The 16,189-nt window shown below is 43.2% G+C and overlaps 1 protein-coding gene across 1 annotated transcript; it reads right to left on the bottom strand.

Annotated features, from left to right (window-relative positions):
- Window positions 1-7,917: 7,917 nt before the first annotated feature.
- On the bottom strand, window positions 7,918-14,019 carry EXOC1L (exocyst complex component 1 like). The gene is made up of 2 exons (XM_025192536.1): window positions 13,888-14,019; window positions 7,918-8,181 (listed from the first exon to the last, which is right to left on the bottom strand). The coding sequence occupies exons 1-2, from the start codon at window positions 13,987-13,989 to the stop codon at window positions 7,918-7,920; spliced, it is 366 nt and encodes a 121-aa protein (XP_025048321.1). The 5' UTR covers window positions 13,990-14,019.
- Window positions 14,020-16,189: the final 2,170 nt, after the last annotated feature.

Raw genomic sequence — 16,189 nt, 5'->3', positions numbered from 1 at the left:
CTACCCGCGCTGGGGGAGGCTGCTGAGCGAGAGTGGCCCCTAGCGGAGCGGCGGCCCAGCAGCCGGCTTAACTCACACAGCCCGCTCAGCTCCGACACAGGGGAGGGCGGGTACTGGAACGAGCCAATAGAAAGTCACGCAGGCGGGCGGGGTCAGGCGGGGGCGGGGCTAACTTGGCAGGGAGGCGGGGCCTCGCAGCGTTTCCCACCCCCATCTCTCCGGTTGGCTGGATCCTGGTGGGTGGGGTGTGTGATGTCCTCCTCCCTATCGTCATTATGACGTCAGAGTCCATTAGAGCCAGGTGAGTAGGTCGGGTGTTACGTACCGCCGGGCCTAAGCGGGGCCGCATCCGGCGTGGTTGCGTGCAGTGCCGCGTTCTGGCTCTCGCGCTCTGCCGGGAGGTCAGCGGGAGGCCCGCGGCCCGGTGGCGCGGCGGCGCGGCTTTGGGCAGCCCTGCCACCGACACCGAGCGTCAGTCTGCAGCTGCATCTCTGCCCGTTGGCTTCAGCTTGGCCAGGCTGAGCCGTGGTCTTCCTCCTGCCCCCTCTTTAGTGAACCGGGGACCTCGTCACCTGCTTTTGGACAGCTTTCCTGAAGAAGGTTCCTTGACGCCCCTGTAGAGCCGAGGTGAAACTTGGGTTTGGTCCATCTTGTGCCCGTGGTGGGAGAGTTGCCCTCAAACTCAGAGTAGTGGTACCCTGCATTTCCATTGCCGCCCCTACAGAGGCCTCGGAGCACTTTACACACCGTAGCTTCAGGTAGACTTGGGGCGTAAATTCACATTTGCCAAGAAAAGAAACAAGGGCATGTCACCTGGGGTGTATTCATGTGTAGCAGGCAACCTCAGTTATGCTAAGGCTTAGCCATAGTCCAGGCTTTCCCTGAGTGATGCAATAAAATTGAACAGAGTGCCTGACAGTCTTTGGAAGGAGTGCTGTAGTGGGAGTGCTGTAAGTGAGGAATGTATAGCACGTTCCCTGTAAGGAAAGATAACCAAAAGTAGGATAGGATTGGCGTACCATATAAGGAATGGTTGGCACAGTGCTAAAGGATTTGGACAACTTGGGATAAGAAAGTTACAGAAGTAATCAACAAGCAAAGGGAAAGCTATGTGTTCGTGTTGTATCTCTGTGGAGACAGGGGCAACTATACCATGACCATGAGGGAAATACCATGACCACCAACATGGTTTTCATACTGTCAGGGCAAAACCACTTTCTTGGCAGGGGGTAGTACCCTGACTGAGGTAGTGCATAGTTTGCCTCCCACTTTCACTTCCAGTGGGAAGATCTCAGCTATACACTGACTTTATGGAAATGGAAGATTCCTCCCTAACTTGCTCCTGCGGCTGTAAAGCTGAGGGCAAGCAAAAGTTGGGGGCATCCAAACCCTAAGCCTCCAGGCTGAGGCCTACATGTAGGGTGCCAGTCAAAGGATTTGGAAGCTTCTGAAGCCCCAGGCAGATGTACAGGATGCTTGCCAGTAGTAGGGTCACATATGGTTCTTGAATGACTCACGGATTTGGATTTGACTTTGGACATGAAAAATAGTCCTTAAAAAAAACCAAAAAACTGTAGACTTTTTGCTCGAATAGCTGAAAAACCAGAAACAAACATCCCACACACCGAGCAGAGGACCTGAGGCTGATACCACCAAAAGTTACTGCTGTAGTGTCTAAAGGAGCCACTTGCCAGGTTGTGTTATGGGGAGGAAATCTGTAATATTGCATAGGGCTTACTATTAAAGTTCACTTGATACCACATCGGACAAGTTGCCATGTCAATCCTTTGGGGCTCTGGTAAAAAAAAATCCTATTGGTAACATCATGCAATTCATACGTGGCCCTTTGCAACAAAAGCTCAGGACTGGGTGCAACCAGAAACAGAACAACTTAAAATGGGACTAGAATTGTATCATTCAAGTAATCCATTTGTCAGAACCCATTGTTCATATGCCTATAGTACAGTGGAGGATTACAGAAGGCAGTCTGTCAATCATTCTGTAAGTAGGTCATGTAATTAGGTCACGAGGGGAAAACTCCAGAGCCCAGTGACTATATATTAATGACCTAGAAAAAGTTCCCACCAATTTGCAGCTTCTTTGCACGGTGCATTTCTTTTGCATCTAAGAAATGCTCGGTGCAAAGAGTTCCCACCATTTGTATTCTAATTCGAGCCCCATTATTGGCTTGCACGAAATTATTGACACGGGGCGGGTCACGTAAGAGGTTGAAGCAGTTTCCGCCCAAGCTGGAGAGCTCCACACACACCTTGTGGAGAACTCTGAGTACACTGTGGAGCCTAGCAAACTCCACGCGTGTTTCAGAGCGAACTTAGCGGCCTGATTAACCACTAAGGACTCCCCGTCACCGACCCAAGGGGGCCTAGCACACCCCCATCCGAGACATAAGACGACTGCCGGCCCAAATACCCCGAACACCCTGACACATTTGCAGACCGACCAAACCAACTTTGTAATTTCTGCCCGACCCAAGTTTTACAACTGTAATCGAAGCAAGTTTCTGACCTGCACTGTACGAGCAGTGTAAGTAAACAATCTTTTGTTCAATCCAAACGCTTGAGTACCTGATTCCATTCCAAGCGTCACAAGTGCCCGCCCGCCAATTAGGGCTCCTAAAGCCCCGAACCCTGCGCCGCGGTTCTCTGCGGCAACACCATTATGTCTGTTGCTGGGCGCAACGGGCCCCCACTAAGCTGTCCCAGGAGACTTGCTTGGGAAATGATTCTATAGTTTTCTGAATCTGTTCTTATAATGATCTAATCGTTAGTATGTGTCATTTTTAAAATAGAGCCTCCCTGTTGTAAACATACAGCATCATTATTGGCACACTCTTGTCAAATAATAGAAACACATTGAAGCACTAGCAGGTGATACGCTTCTAGCTGATATATTTTCTTTCGTAACTCATAAAACAATATTCTGTATACATTTTCTATAATATATCATTCACGAGGGCCAGAGTTAAAAGAGAAGTCACAATGTGATCATTTCTCACTCAAACCACAAAATATAACTGTCTCTAGTAGGATCTATAAAGACTGGATAAAGTGGCTATAAAAGATTGGATAGAATTTGCATGCAGCTTTAGCTGGATATTGAGCACCTAATTCTAAATACAAAGCTCCAGGTTTTTTTCACTTTTAATTCTATTCGCACACCAAAAACAAAACAAAAACCTCAACAATTTGTTAATTCTAATGTGGAGTTACAAAAATATTTTGAGAATATTTTTAAGTTACACATAAGTCTTTTACCTCCCCATCTACTGTCTCTCCACAGATGGACTGAGGAAGGCCTTAAATTTGCTTTTTTTAACAAGTTTCACCCTGCTTCTTGAGACATTATGTCCCATACTTATGCAGTATAGTGATTTGCAACTGATAGGCTACAAGAGCAGTCAGGTGACACCCCACCACGGCCGCCATGTTTCCAGTGCCAGGCTGCTCCATGGGTGGTTTCCTGATTCAAGAAGCAGCAGAACCACCTTTAATGTAGTACTGTAGGCAACTGAGAGAGACAGTTGTAACTGCACAAATTATGTTCAGAGATACATGTACAGAGGCTTCTGGAACATATCAGGCAAGCAGATCATGAGAAAGATAAGCTGAGGTTGTGCATGGTGTCCAAGGGAGTCTGGTTTCAGGATGGCAGGTTGGGAGGAATGGTGCAGTCAGGGAGGGAGGGTGAGCTGTAGGACCACAAAGGTACAGAAACAATGACATTTTACAATACTAGACTATATTGTGAAAAAAAAAGTTTGTACTTTGCAAGTGGGTGTATGTGGGGAACATCCAGATAATAGGAAGAAGAGTAGGCCAGGGAGGGCTCTGGACCATACTGGGAGGGTAGATGAAGCAGCATAAATGTGATCTAAATGGGTAAAGGGGAACAAGACCCTAAAATAATTTAGCAACAGCTATTTGTATTCTTCCATTATCCATTTCAATTTCAATTTGGTATAAAAATTCTAGCTGAATCCAAGACCCAGACAATCCAGTTCTCTGCAAATATTCTTTAGTGTGTGAATTTTAGTGGAGATAACAGCAATTTCACAAAACATATCATGGAAACTCAGTTACAACCTTAACAATAAAATAATTTTAAATACAAAGAGAGCTTTGTTATCAGAAAAGACGCACATAAAAAGGTATTCAATTTTAATATATATCGATAAGATTCTTAGCTGGTTAAATGACCCTGGAAACACTGACTTCAGTGAAACATTCCTAAGTTTGTGTATCTATTTGTGTAACTGTCCCCATGTATGACTGAATGTTGATGTTTAAATATTTTCTGTGGCAAGGTGGAATATGACCTTTTATTAATAATGTAAGTCTAGACCGAAAGAAAGAAGACTGTATTATAAACAGATGTTATAATAGTCCTTTCATGTCTCTGTGTTTTCAGTTCTAACAGTTTAAATGTTAAAAATGAGATACTCCTCAAGACAAAAAAAATCTCTTTTGGAACATAATCCCTTCTACCTTGATTTCTCAAGCAGCTACATGAAGAATCTTTTTTGCTCTTTCTGTCATGTTTATATCTACTTACTACAGCTCCTTAACCTTTCTCTGAAGTAACTGGTCCTGGACACCAGACCAGCTAGGTTGGTGTATGGAAATTCCTGTGTTCTGAGTGTAGCCCAGATAAGGTGTAAGGCACCATTTTGGGGAGCAGTGTTTTTGTCCCTTAAACTCCTCTTTCCTCTGTTGCCACTACTGTCAAAGCCTTTTGTAAGAATGATGCCAAGACTTTTTTGTTAACCATGTACTCTGAGAGACTTCTTTTGCAAATGCTTGTAATTTCTTTCTCTCTGATAATTAGATTTTGGAAAAGTCTCCCAAGGGAAGTACTGACAGCCCAGGTGACAAATTTTAAAGTATTCCATGCATCTATAGCACCCGAAATTGTACTGTAGAGAGCAAGTCTGTATTAGCAGAGAGATGAGATATGTGACCTGTCAGGTTGTGTCCATTTATAATTTATCTGTTTCTGTATCTCAATGGAATAATGCATTCTGACTGTGGAGTGAAAGTCTCCTAATTCTCATTTTATAGTGCTACCAGATCAGACAGATGAGATGGCACAAGGTGTGCCATCATCTGAGGCCTCATCTAAGGACCAATGAAATTAAGAGGAGTCCTTCCACTGACTTCAGTGAGCTCTAGATCAAACCCCCAGCTATCTTTTTAATTGCTAATTTTGGCAATTAAATATTATATAATATAAATGGAAACTTCCCATGTTTTCTAACCTTTCCTCTCTCTTGATTTGAACATAAAGTTAGGAACAGCTAATGTATTATATCATTAACAAATTATATGTCAAACATTTTAATTGCATATATTACACATGCAATACAAGGCCATTTATATTTCTTGTTATAGTCATCTTAATAGGTATACAGTACAATGATAGAAAGATATAAATAGCTTATCCAGTATCTTTGGACATTATGGATAAATGTATCTATTGTTACCTTCAATTCATTTCTAAACACAATACAAGAAATTATTGGTCAAGAATACAATCTGCAAAAGGAATGTCCTTCAGTAAGTATTATTACATCTTTAATCCTTTTTGATTCACTACACTCTTAGTGATGGGAGTCTGTTGACTCAGAGAACAAATTGTGTCTGGTAGGCACAGATGTTAAGAGTATGATAGAAAATATTATGATTTGCACAACAGCCCAAAAGAGTAACATCACATAACAGTTTTGGTTGCTGGCTATTATAGGTGGTTTTGTAGAGCCTGGATGCTGCGCAAATTGTTTTCTGAAGCCATAAACATACATTGCCATGCAGTATTATTTATATCAGGGGTTGGCAACCTTCTACAAAGGGCAAGCCAAACTAATACGGCTTCATTCTAAGGTGAGCTGCCAGTTGCAACGCAGCCACTGCCCTTTCCATCTTCCTGCTGCCATGTGCCACTGAATGTTGCTCTGCACCAGTGTTTCCCAAACCTGGTGGGCACTCTGCCGCCTCCCCATCCTGCACTGCAGCTGCTACTGCCACACAAACTCCTGTGTTTGCGTGGCAGCACACATTACTGTGTGCTGCCAATTGCCCTTCCTGTACAAACAGTGGATACCATGGTGAGACAAGAGGCAACTTCAGTAAGGTGGTTCCATTCGGTTGCCCCATTTACCATGTGCTACCAATCCCCCTTACTGCAGAATGTTGCCATGCACTGCTGATCACTGCCACATGCCAGATCAAACCTTTGCAGGCCAGATCGCATCTCTTCATGGGCTGGATCAGGCCCATAAGTCATAGGTTGCCAACCCCTGGTTTAAATTATCCCAATGGCATGTACTATATGCAAGGAACAAAAGTTTTATAAATTCCATTATAAATTCAGTATTTCTTTTCTATAAAGATGTTTTCAGTTAGGTACCTAATAAAGGGAAGCTGTCAAGGTTTTCAGTGGATCCTATGTGACCTAGGACGAAGTTGACTTCCAGTCGTTTCTAGGATAGCCTTATAACGAAGATTCATGTTAGAATAACCGTTGCACATAAACAAACACCTTTAACTATAGCATGATGTATATTTCTATGACAGACAAGTACATGATGGTAACTGCCTATCAATTAGAAAGGTGGACAGCATTTTAAAAAGTAAAGTAAAAAGCTGTACATTTTATACAATTTTTTTATAAATAGCTATTATTTTATTCAGTCATGATCCACTTGAATTAAAGTACATTTATATAAGTGCCTTCAATCCATGAATCTTAAAGTGCATTTCCAGATACTAATAACATAAGCCCACCATGCCCTTATATCATAACCCTCATTTTACAGTTGAGGTATACTGGGGTTAAAAGAGGACAATTGATTAGATTGTGAATCTTAGTGTCAGTCAAGTTCTTGCCCCACTCCTGGGGCAGTACAGCTATAAAATGCCATCTATTGAAGCTGTTCTATAGGGTCACAGGTCAACCCTTAATATATATGATGGGCATCATCTTCCAAAGCACTCAGTGGGAGCATGTAAGCCAAAGCTGAACTCAGTGTTAAAATTCCATTGACTTCAATTGGACCAGAGTTAGGCCCATGTTGAATGCGTATAAAAAGCCATCCAATATTTTGAAAGTTAAATGTAACTGAAGTCATTAACTAATTAATATGTGTTTAAGTAACATACTAAAAGTAAGTGCAGATAAATTATTAGAATCTGGTGGAAACTGTCATCTAAATTCTGAACATATATTTCTAAAAACTCATGACTTTTACAAAGAAATTGTAAACAATAGCCAATACCTACAGCATTTTGTTAGCCGTTGCTCCAGAACCAGAGAAGGAGTGAGTCTTAAGAAACCCTGTTCCCAAAGCCCCCAGTGGAGCTGGGCTGCCCCCACCTTCTACCACATGGCTGGATGATGCCCACTGCACCTGCCCCAGGCACCAGATTGGACTAACCAAGCACTGCCCAACTGGCCCCCTGGGTAAAAAGGTTGAGCACCACTGTTCTATATTCTAGAAGAATCCTGCATCTTACCACGCTTGGAATTGAATTTTGCATGGTTCACATACACAATTTTTGCTCTTTTTCTTTCTTTTGAGGCACAAATTAACTAGTAATACTAGTTTAGAAATATTTTGGGCCATTATGAACAATAATTTGTACCTCTATAAGCATTTGTGCTCATGAGCAGTTTTGCCATGTTAGTAGTTATATGCTGAAAGGGAAGTATGCTAATAAGTTTTTACAGAACTGGCATGTTTTTGAAATAACTAATTAAATCATTTATATAACAATTATTTTGTAACTATCTAAAAGTAAGAAGCAGATACTGCATATCACTTACAATCTTCTATATCAGATGATTTGTGAGAATCTGGTTATGGAGAATCAATTAATCACCTCAAGGTTATAAAACCTATCTTTATGGCATAGGACACAGAGACAGGCACAGTAGGTTGGAAGCATAGAAACATATCCTCATAAGTACCAAACAGTCGCCATTGTTGGATGACCAGAAACAGTTATCATTTATGTAGGCTATATCAAAGTTCACAATCTTCAAGTCCTGTTTAAGGTACATCTCATTCAGGTTGTTCAGTGTTCGTGCAAATGCATATTTGGATGCACAGCTATATGCTTCCAAATTGTAGACTTTCTCGAAGTGCATATCAAAATAGGGGTTATCCTAAAATAACACAGAGAGAATTAGATTATTATTGCACTACCGTGATATTTTTATTGTTTCATGCTCAGTTACTTTGTCATTTGTCTCACTTTAATGGATTAAAAAAGATATAAGCCAAGGGCCTTAGAAATACATCCACAATCCATAAATGTTCCTATTATAATATATTTAGGCTTGGCTAAATTCAATGTTTTATTTTATTTTTTTGCAATATCGACAGATAAAATTGATGTTTATCTTTAAGCATTTATTTAAATTTTATTGATTTAAATTTTAAGGATTGTGCAAAAGTAGTATGTGGGGGGGAGACAATTTATTACTGACAGTATACTATAATTATAGTGCAGTTTAACCTCCCACCACAACAAACATAGCTACTGTAGGACTGCTGCCAGCTGAGTGGTAGAGCTGCCATCAGTCCCAAGTCCACTTACTTGTAACTTCCTTGTCCACTTTGTCACTTCCTCTTCCTTTGTTCCCAGTCTCCTGGGTTTTCTGGGAGTTGCAGTACAAACTACAGTCAACATGGTTCTGTAGGACTGCCTCCCCCACTGTCACATATTTCATCTGTCATCATTTTTCTTACATCCCTTTTCTATAAATTTAAATTATTAATGATGCAAATACTTTTTCCTCAGTCTATGAGTGTGAGGTGAAATAAACATTTATCAATGTTTACCAATAAAAATAAAATCCTGCCAAGCCTAAATAAATTATACTAACTGGCCCCAACACAGCAATTCTTAAACAGTCCTCACTCAGGTAAAACTTGAGCAGGAGGAGCGTTTCTGCTTGAGTAAGAATTTCTGGATTTGGCTAATGAGCACATTACAATTCAAGACAATAATATGAAATTATTTTAAAGCACCATCATAGGATTGTCTAAAATGTACCATATGCCAAAGCACGTTCCATGTCAAATGAAGAGTACTGGTTGCCCTTTCTCCTCATACTGCAGAGCATCTCTATTCATGTGTACAGTCATTTTAAAATTAACAAGTTGCATTACATTTTAGGAATGTCATTAACCATATCTTCTACTAATGACTTTGGGACTAATGTTTTTCACTAGAAACAGTAAGACAAATCTAGGTCATTACCAAGGATCCTGGTTTTCCCTGTTTAAAAATTGCAAATTCTCTGATTTAAAAAGTCACAAATTCTCTGCTTAAAACCCCAAAATCTACATTTTTCCATGATTAAAATGAAATGCCACTATATATACATACAGGTATCAGTTGAACACAATTTTTTATTAATATATTTACAACTGTAAACCAATTTGGAAGCCCACCAGTGCCTCAATCACTATAATAAAATACATTCTAGATACCTATACATTTTGGCAATTGATTTTGGGTTTAGCATGGAAAAATAGAGCTCCCCCTACCCCGTTTGCTCACCAGGACATGGGTCTAGCTGTGGCTGTCCTCGTCGTCCCCCCTCCGCTTTGTAGTGCTGAACAGCCCTGATATGCCGGTGTCCTGCCCATGCCATTGCCCCTCACTCCCCACTCACAGCCCTGTGGCCCTGCTTGTGCCCCTCCTGACCCACAGCCCCTGCCCGCCCCTGCCCTACCTTTAAAGAGAAATCCAAGTTTTTCTCCTTAAAAAGATAAAATCACGTTTTTCTCCTTAAAATATAAAACCCCATGTTTTGCTGCATTTTTCCATGCTGAACAGAAAACCCAGACCCTTGGTCATTACTTTCTGTAGAAAAATTTATGGGAGAAGACTCATTGAGAATTGTCTCTAGAGCAGTGGGTTTCAACCCTTTTTGTACCAGGACCCATTTGTAAACATCGATAGCTAGTCCTGACCCAGTGCCCCTCACTCCCAACCCACTGCCCCCACCCCAGGCCCCAGCCCCGCAGTGTGTGGGGCAGCGCGTAGGTGTGTGGGGCAGGGGGGGCACAGGGGACCTCCAAGCAGCCCCTTGCAGGCTGTAATAGAAAAGCCAGGTTTCTCAGGTTTTTCTCCTTTAAAGAAGAATCTGTTTTTTAAGTTTGTTGATCCATTTTTAAAGTTTGTTTGCAACCCTTTCATACAGTCTTGTAACCCACTTTTGGGTCATGACCCACAGGTTGAGAAACACTGGTTGACAGCAGGAGTGTCAAACATTTGCCTGCATTCACCCCCATGGCTCCTTGATGTCACTTGCCCTCCCCCCACTAGTGCTGCCCCATTGCCAGAGGTAGGTCCAGATACAGCCCACAAAGAGCCCTGCAGTCCAGATGTAGCCTGGGAGAGTCAAGTGAGTTTGACACCCCTGCTCTAGAGTGTCACCAGCCCTTATAATTCCACCATAGGTGTAAAGATTATTATAGCTGTGTTACCAGTAAGTCCCTCAGCCTGCCTTAGTCCTGGGATAGCCTCAGAGAAAGGATAAATCAGCACTAGGTGGTATCCTTTTGGTGTAAGCTTCATGGAACAAAACCATCGCAAGTGTCCATACAGAAGCTATTATATTTTTCTGAGCAAAAGGTTCTAGACCCTGTTCTAAGTCAGGGCACAGAAGGTGACCTGTCTCTGCCCCGCTACACTGTGAAGCATGGGGAAATGTTCAGGGTAGGCAAGATCTGAGGAATCTCAGGAAACACAACTCCAGGAAAATGTTCCTTGCCTTCTGCAGAACTTTCAAGCACTTGTGGATGTTGAGGGCAGCAGCATAACTATGGCATGGCAAAAGGAGCAACACCCTGGGCACTGACTTGGAGGGGGGCAAAAAGAAGCGGCTGCAATGGCACAGCAACCAGAAGTCACTGCTGACCCTGTGCCCCAGATGCCCGGGTGTGTCCCTGTGCTAGTGGCTGGGAAGGCACAACTCCCAGCTGCAGGTAAATCAACAAACTACTCCTTCCAAAGAAAGGTATTTATATGGAAATCTGGAAGCTGAAATTCTGGGACGCTCATCTTCTATTCAAATTCTTTCCATTCATAAAATAATGGGGCCACAAGTTCAAAGCTTAAGATTGTGCCCTGTCTTCAGTTACTTCTAGGCAACTCCAATGAAGGTCAAGGGTTAAATTTAAGGTGCAGACAGAAGTAATTTTTTTAATGCTTCCAAGTGTAATGGTCTTGGGAACACTGCAAAAGGGTAGTGCTTCAGCCAGGGGGCATAAATGCAGCCCCTGTCATGCCCCTGGGTGGAGTGCTTCAAAATCATGATGGTCACATGCAGCTGTTTGCTCTCTAGCCAGGGGTTACCACAAAAGGCTGCAGGAATGGAGAGAGATGGGGACTGGAGAAAAGACAGCCAGGATGCCAGCTCCAGTGGTAGTGGGGAGCATGCAGGAATCTGGCAGCAGAGGCAAGGAGAGGTTGGCATTAGGCCAGTGTTGGGGGCACAGGAGTCTAGTGGGGGTTTGGGAGTGTCGCAGGGTACTAAAGTGCCTGCTCCTTTAAGATCAGAAACTGCCTAGGGAGTGGGCCCTAGGAGCCAGAGGGAAACCCCACAGCTGCAGGTTACTATGGCAGCAGACTAACAAGGGAATTAGCCTGCGCCTGCACCCTGACAGCTGACCGGAAGAAGGCAGGGCCCATGGCACATATAAACCCCAGGGCTGAGGGGTTTACTTTTCTGGCAGCAGCCAGAGAAAAACTGCCCAAAGATGCTGTGGCCATCTGATCTGCTGCATGTAGAACTAATGGGACTCTAGGAGCTCACCAGGTACCCTGGGATACAAGGTACTTATTGCTTGGGGAGAAGTTTCTGTCTCTTAAAGGGACAGAATGCACCCTGAACTGGTGGTATTATGTTATAGTACAGGGGCTCATATTTTGGTTGGTATTTATAAGTTGGTGGACTGAGCTGAGGCTATTGGGGAGGAGGCCTCATTGGGGCCACAGTGCCAGCAGGCCCAGTGCCAGTGTGGGCATGGAGACAGCTGTGAAGAGCCCAGGGATGAAGGAGGCTGAGCTATAGCAAGGCCTCAGAGGGGAAACATTTAAATACCATCTGTGAGGCTTGGGATGTGGTAAAGGGGTAATATTTGGAGCCATGTATCTAGCTCATAAGGCTGAGGGTGTCCCATGAGGCATCCATTTTGAGCGGAACCCAAAAAGGGGTCCAAGAACCCACAAGGCTCAGTGAGGTCCATCAGGACTATGTCCAAACATGAACTTGAGGCCAACTTCCCTATTTTAATTACCAGCAAGATGTGGCAAGTGAGTAAAAGTGTGCTCGCTGGGAAAGACTGGCATGGTCACAGAGCTCTAGGGGCATCAGCCATCCTTGGGGACCACATGTCGTGACGGAACTGTGAGGGCTTGTGGTTGTAGGGGTGCCCCATTGCTGGGATACCTGGCTCTCCAACCCCCCCCCTCTCCCAAACCTCTCCTCTCCCAGAGCCAAAGAGAGAGAAGGGCCTGGGGCCTGGAGACTCCAGCTTCAGCAGCAGTGCAGACCTCATGGTCTGGCAGGACCAAAGTGTGCGTGGATGCAGGCAAATGGTATTAGAAGCTCCAACAGTGAGAAGACCTGACAGCCAGGCAGCTGATAAGCCTTCATTCAGCCTACCCTAACTGTCCCTGCCACTCTCCTTCCCTCCCACATGGAGGAGATGCAAGAGCAGAGCACTGTGGGAGGATTTGAGTTCCCTGTCCCCATGCACAAGTAGCAAAAAGTGAAATGCTTTAAAACAGTGTCTCATTTCAAGAGTTACTCTCTTGGAGTAATCCAGCTGCTTTTGGGACACTTCAAAAGGCATATCTTCTACAGCTGGCCCTGCAAAGAGTTTCAATGGCCAGAGGCTGCAAACAAAAGGAACTTCTAAAATTTCCAAGTGCAATGCGCTTGGAAACATTTTGAAGGAAATTGTTTCAGCTGGGAGAACGCATGTATAGTCCTTGTGGCACACCCCCCTCCCCACATGGCTGGAACACTTCAAAATTGTCACAGCTACATTCAGCCATTGCTTTTGAGCTGAGGGACACTAGAGGGGGCAAATGTCTCAGAAGTATGTAGGGGCAGGGGAGTGGCAGCACTGACTCCCTAGCTCTCCAGTGTTAGGATACTTGCTGACAGTCCACTCCCAATCTCATCTACCTTTTCATTCCCCCTCTTCTCAAAGAGGACAGCTAGAGGGGATTGGGCCTAAAGAGCCCAGTGCCAGAGGCCCGCCCCCCAAGTGCAAAAGCAGCTGGGACCAGGGACTAGGAACTGGCAAGCGCACAATCTGGCAGGCTCTCTCTCCAACCTAAAGACTGTCCTCCTCATGCTCTTTCTCCCTGACCTTGTACACACAGCAAGAAATGAAATACTACAAAATAGCATCTAAATTTGGTACTATTTTTTTTCCAGAGCTTGGGCTGCTCCTGGGACACTTCAAAGGGCATGTACACTTGCACAGCTTATCTAAATGTTTCAAAGGGGTTTGAAACATTTCAATTGTTAGTTCTCACTAGTGTAATTTTGGGTGTGGAGAGACTCTGCAGTTAGAATCTGAAGACTCTTCACTATTGGTAATGACACGCAAACCAGAAATAACCCACCTTGACTCAACTGATTTCAGAGCATGACAAACAACTTTTTTTTTTCCTTCTTCTAAATACAGCAAATATAATCTGAAGCCCATCTACCTAAAACCCTCTGATGCCACTTCTACAGAGTCACTTTTTATAGTAAAAGTACTATTTAGCACATCATTACATTAGCAGACAAGTGCATCATGTTAATAGTAATTTACAGTAAAAATACAGCACTTACAGTATCTGCTTCTTTTCCATCAATCATCTCCAGATCTTTCAAAAGCCACTTTTCAACTATATCATATTTATCTTCCAAACCCGTTCTAAGGTGCTTCACCATAGAGATTTCTACATCTTTACCTTTAGTCACTGCAAGATTAAAAAAAAATAGTTCACATACATGGAGATACCTGAAAATCATATATTTCATCAAGATTTATTTGATATAATAACTTGTGACAACTGGAGAGAGAGAGCACTTAATTTGTTTTCCTATAAAATAATAATATGCAACAACGTAAAACATTTTATTAAAAATTATTTCCTATCACTTCAACTTGCTCATGCCCATTTCTGAGCTTTTTCCAGAAGCTGCAATTTTGTTACTAAGAGTCACAGACTGTAAGGCTGGAAGGGACCTCAGAAGATCATTGAGTCTGGACCCTTGCACCAGGCAGGAAAGACGACTGGGATCAGGTGACCATCCAGCAAGGTGACAGTCCAGTCTCCTCTTAAAGATCTCCAGGGTAAGTGATTGTGCCACCTCTGGAGGGAGTTTATTCCACAATCTGAACACCTTGACTACAAACACATTTTTTCCTAATGTTGAGCCTGGAACAGTCTTCCAGGATTTTGTGGCCATTACTCCTGGTTTTCCCCCCAAGGGCAGTCTGGTGAACAGTTGTTCACTGAGCCCTAGATGTACTCCCCTAATGCAGCAGTAAGTCAGACAATGAAAGAGAGAAGGCGGGGGGTACAACTCTTTGAAATCATTAAGATTATTAATGAATTAAGTGCTTATAAATAAATCAAAATTGTACAACAAACACACTAATTAGTGGGAAAAGCCCTGGAATTGGAACACTAATATTAGTTTCCAAATAATTTTTTTTCTTTTAAACCAGGAAAATGGAGACACTGTATTGCTTTCTTTTCATTGCCACAACACGCCCACCTTTCTTGGGAAATGGTAGGCCTTTAATTTAATCCCCTGCCTCTAACATAACCCCTGATTATTCTTCTGTCCTTGCTGTCTGATCCCACTTCTAGACTAACATAGCCTCTGAGGAAATGGGCTGGTGTTGGGCAGAAACACAGCAAGGGTCAGTTTTCACAGGCACCCACCTCTGGGGGATAGTAGAGGTCTTATTTGAAAACCTGACATCTGGCACTTATTTTTATTTCTCTCCCAATCATTTCTGAATGTTTAAAAATCTACTTTAAAAACTTGACAAACATCAGGTTTCAAAGTAATCTGCTTGTTCCACTTATTTCAAGGGGAACAATGTTCTTCCTTGCCAAATTTCTGTTAATTCTTTTAATTAATCTTATCAACAGGATATTGGTAGTCTTCACAGAGCAAGCTTTTCCCTTTTTGTTAATGATTTTACTTAAACACATTTCTTTTATTTTACAAAATACAGGGCCTGATCTTGCAACCCCCTACTGAAGGACAATATAATATCCCTTTTGCCACAGATGTAATTACTCAAATGACTCTTCACATAAGCAAAAGTTTTGAGGGTCAAGCCTGTACTTCACCTTTTTTAAAAGGAAGAAACAAATAAACCCCAAACAAACGCCCTGGGGATTTATTTTTCCAGCTAACATAATATAGTATATTAGTTGTGTTATTGCTTTTCTTTCTGGCTTAGCCCTTTGGAAAGTCCAACAAATTACCACTTATTTCTGACACTAGCCTCTAGACTCCACCTGCAAAGAATCACTTGATGCTTGAACAACATATGTGATGTTAAGAAACAGCCCTAAAAATAGAGTGAAATCCTGGCACCATCCAAGTCAGTAGCAAAGTTCACACAAGCTTCAATATAACAGGAAGTGGAGTGGGGTTGGTAATATCTCTTACTGGACCAACTGTGCAGCTGGGAGTTGTTAGACAAGCTTTTGGACACACAGTGCCCTTCTTTACCAAAAGTGTTTGCTCACTTCTTCCAGAGTTTTAGACAAAAAGTGACCAAGACATGGCCCAATGGCCGTGTCATCCATCCTGCAAGGCTCCCCATGGGTCCAGAAAGGCAGTGGGATAGACAGCAGCAGCTGTGGAACTGCTGCCAAATTTCCAGACCCTTTGAGAACCCCGTGAGCCAGATGTCATAGCTCTATGTACACCATTCTGCCAGCCTATGGGGCCAGATGAATCGGGCATTGCTGGTTTTGATCAGTGGTATTAAGCATACGGCCCACAGAGCCTCTCTATCCAGCCCTCCATGCAACAGAAGGATGCTGGAGTTGGGCCCTTGGGCCCTGTTGGGTGTAGCCAATACTGGTGAGCTTGGCTTACTGCTGCTGGACCCCATGCC

This window comes from Alligator sinensis, unplaced genomic scaffold, assembly GCF_000455745.1.
Source record: "Alligator sinensis unplaced genomic scaffold, ASM45574v1 scaffold134_2, whole genome shotgun sequence".
NCBI classification, from domain to species: domain Eukaryota; kingdom Metazoa; phylum Chordata; order Crocodylia; family Alligatoridae; genus Alligator; species Alligator sinensis.
Note: the sequence above shows the minus strand (reverse complement) of the source record. Positions and strands in the feature narration are given on the sequence as shown.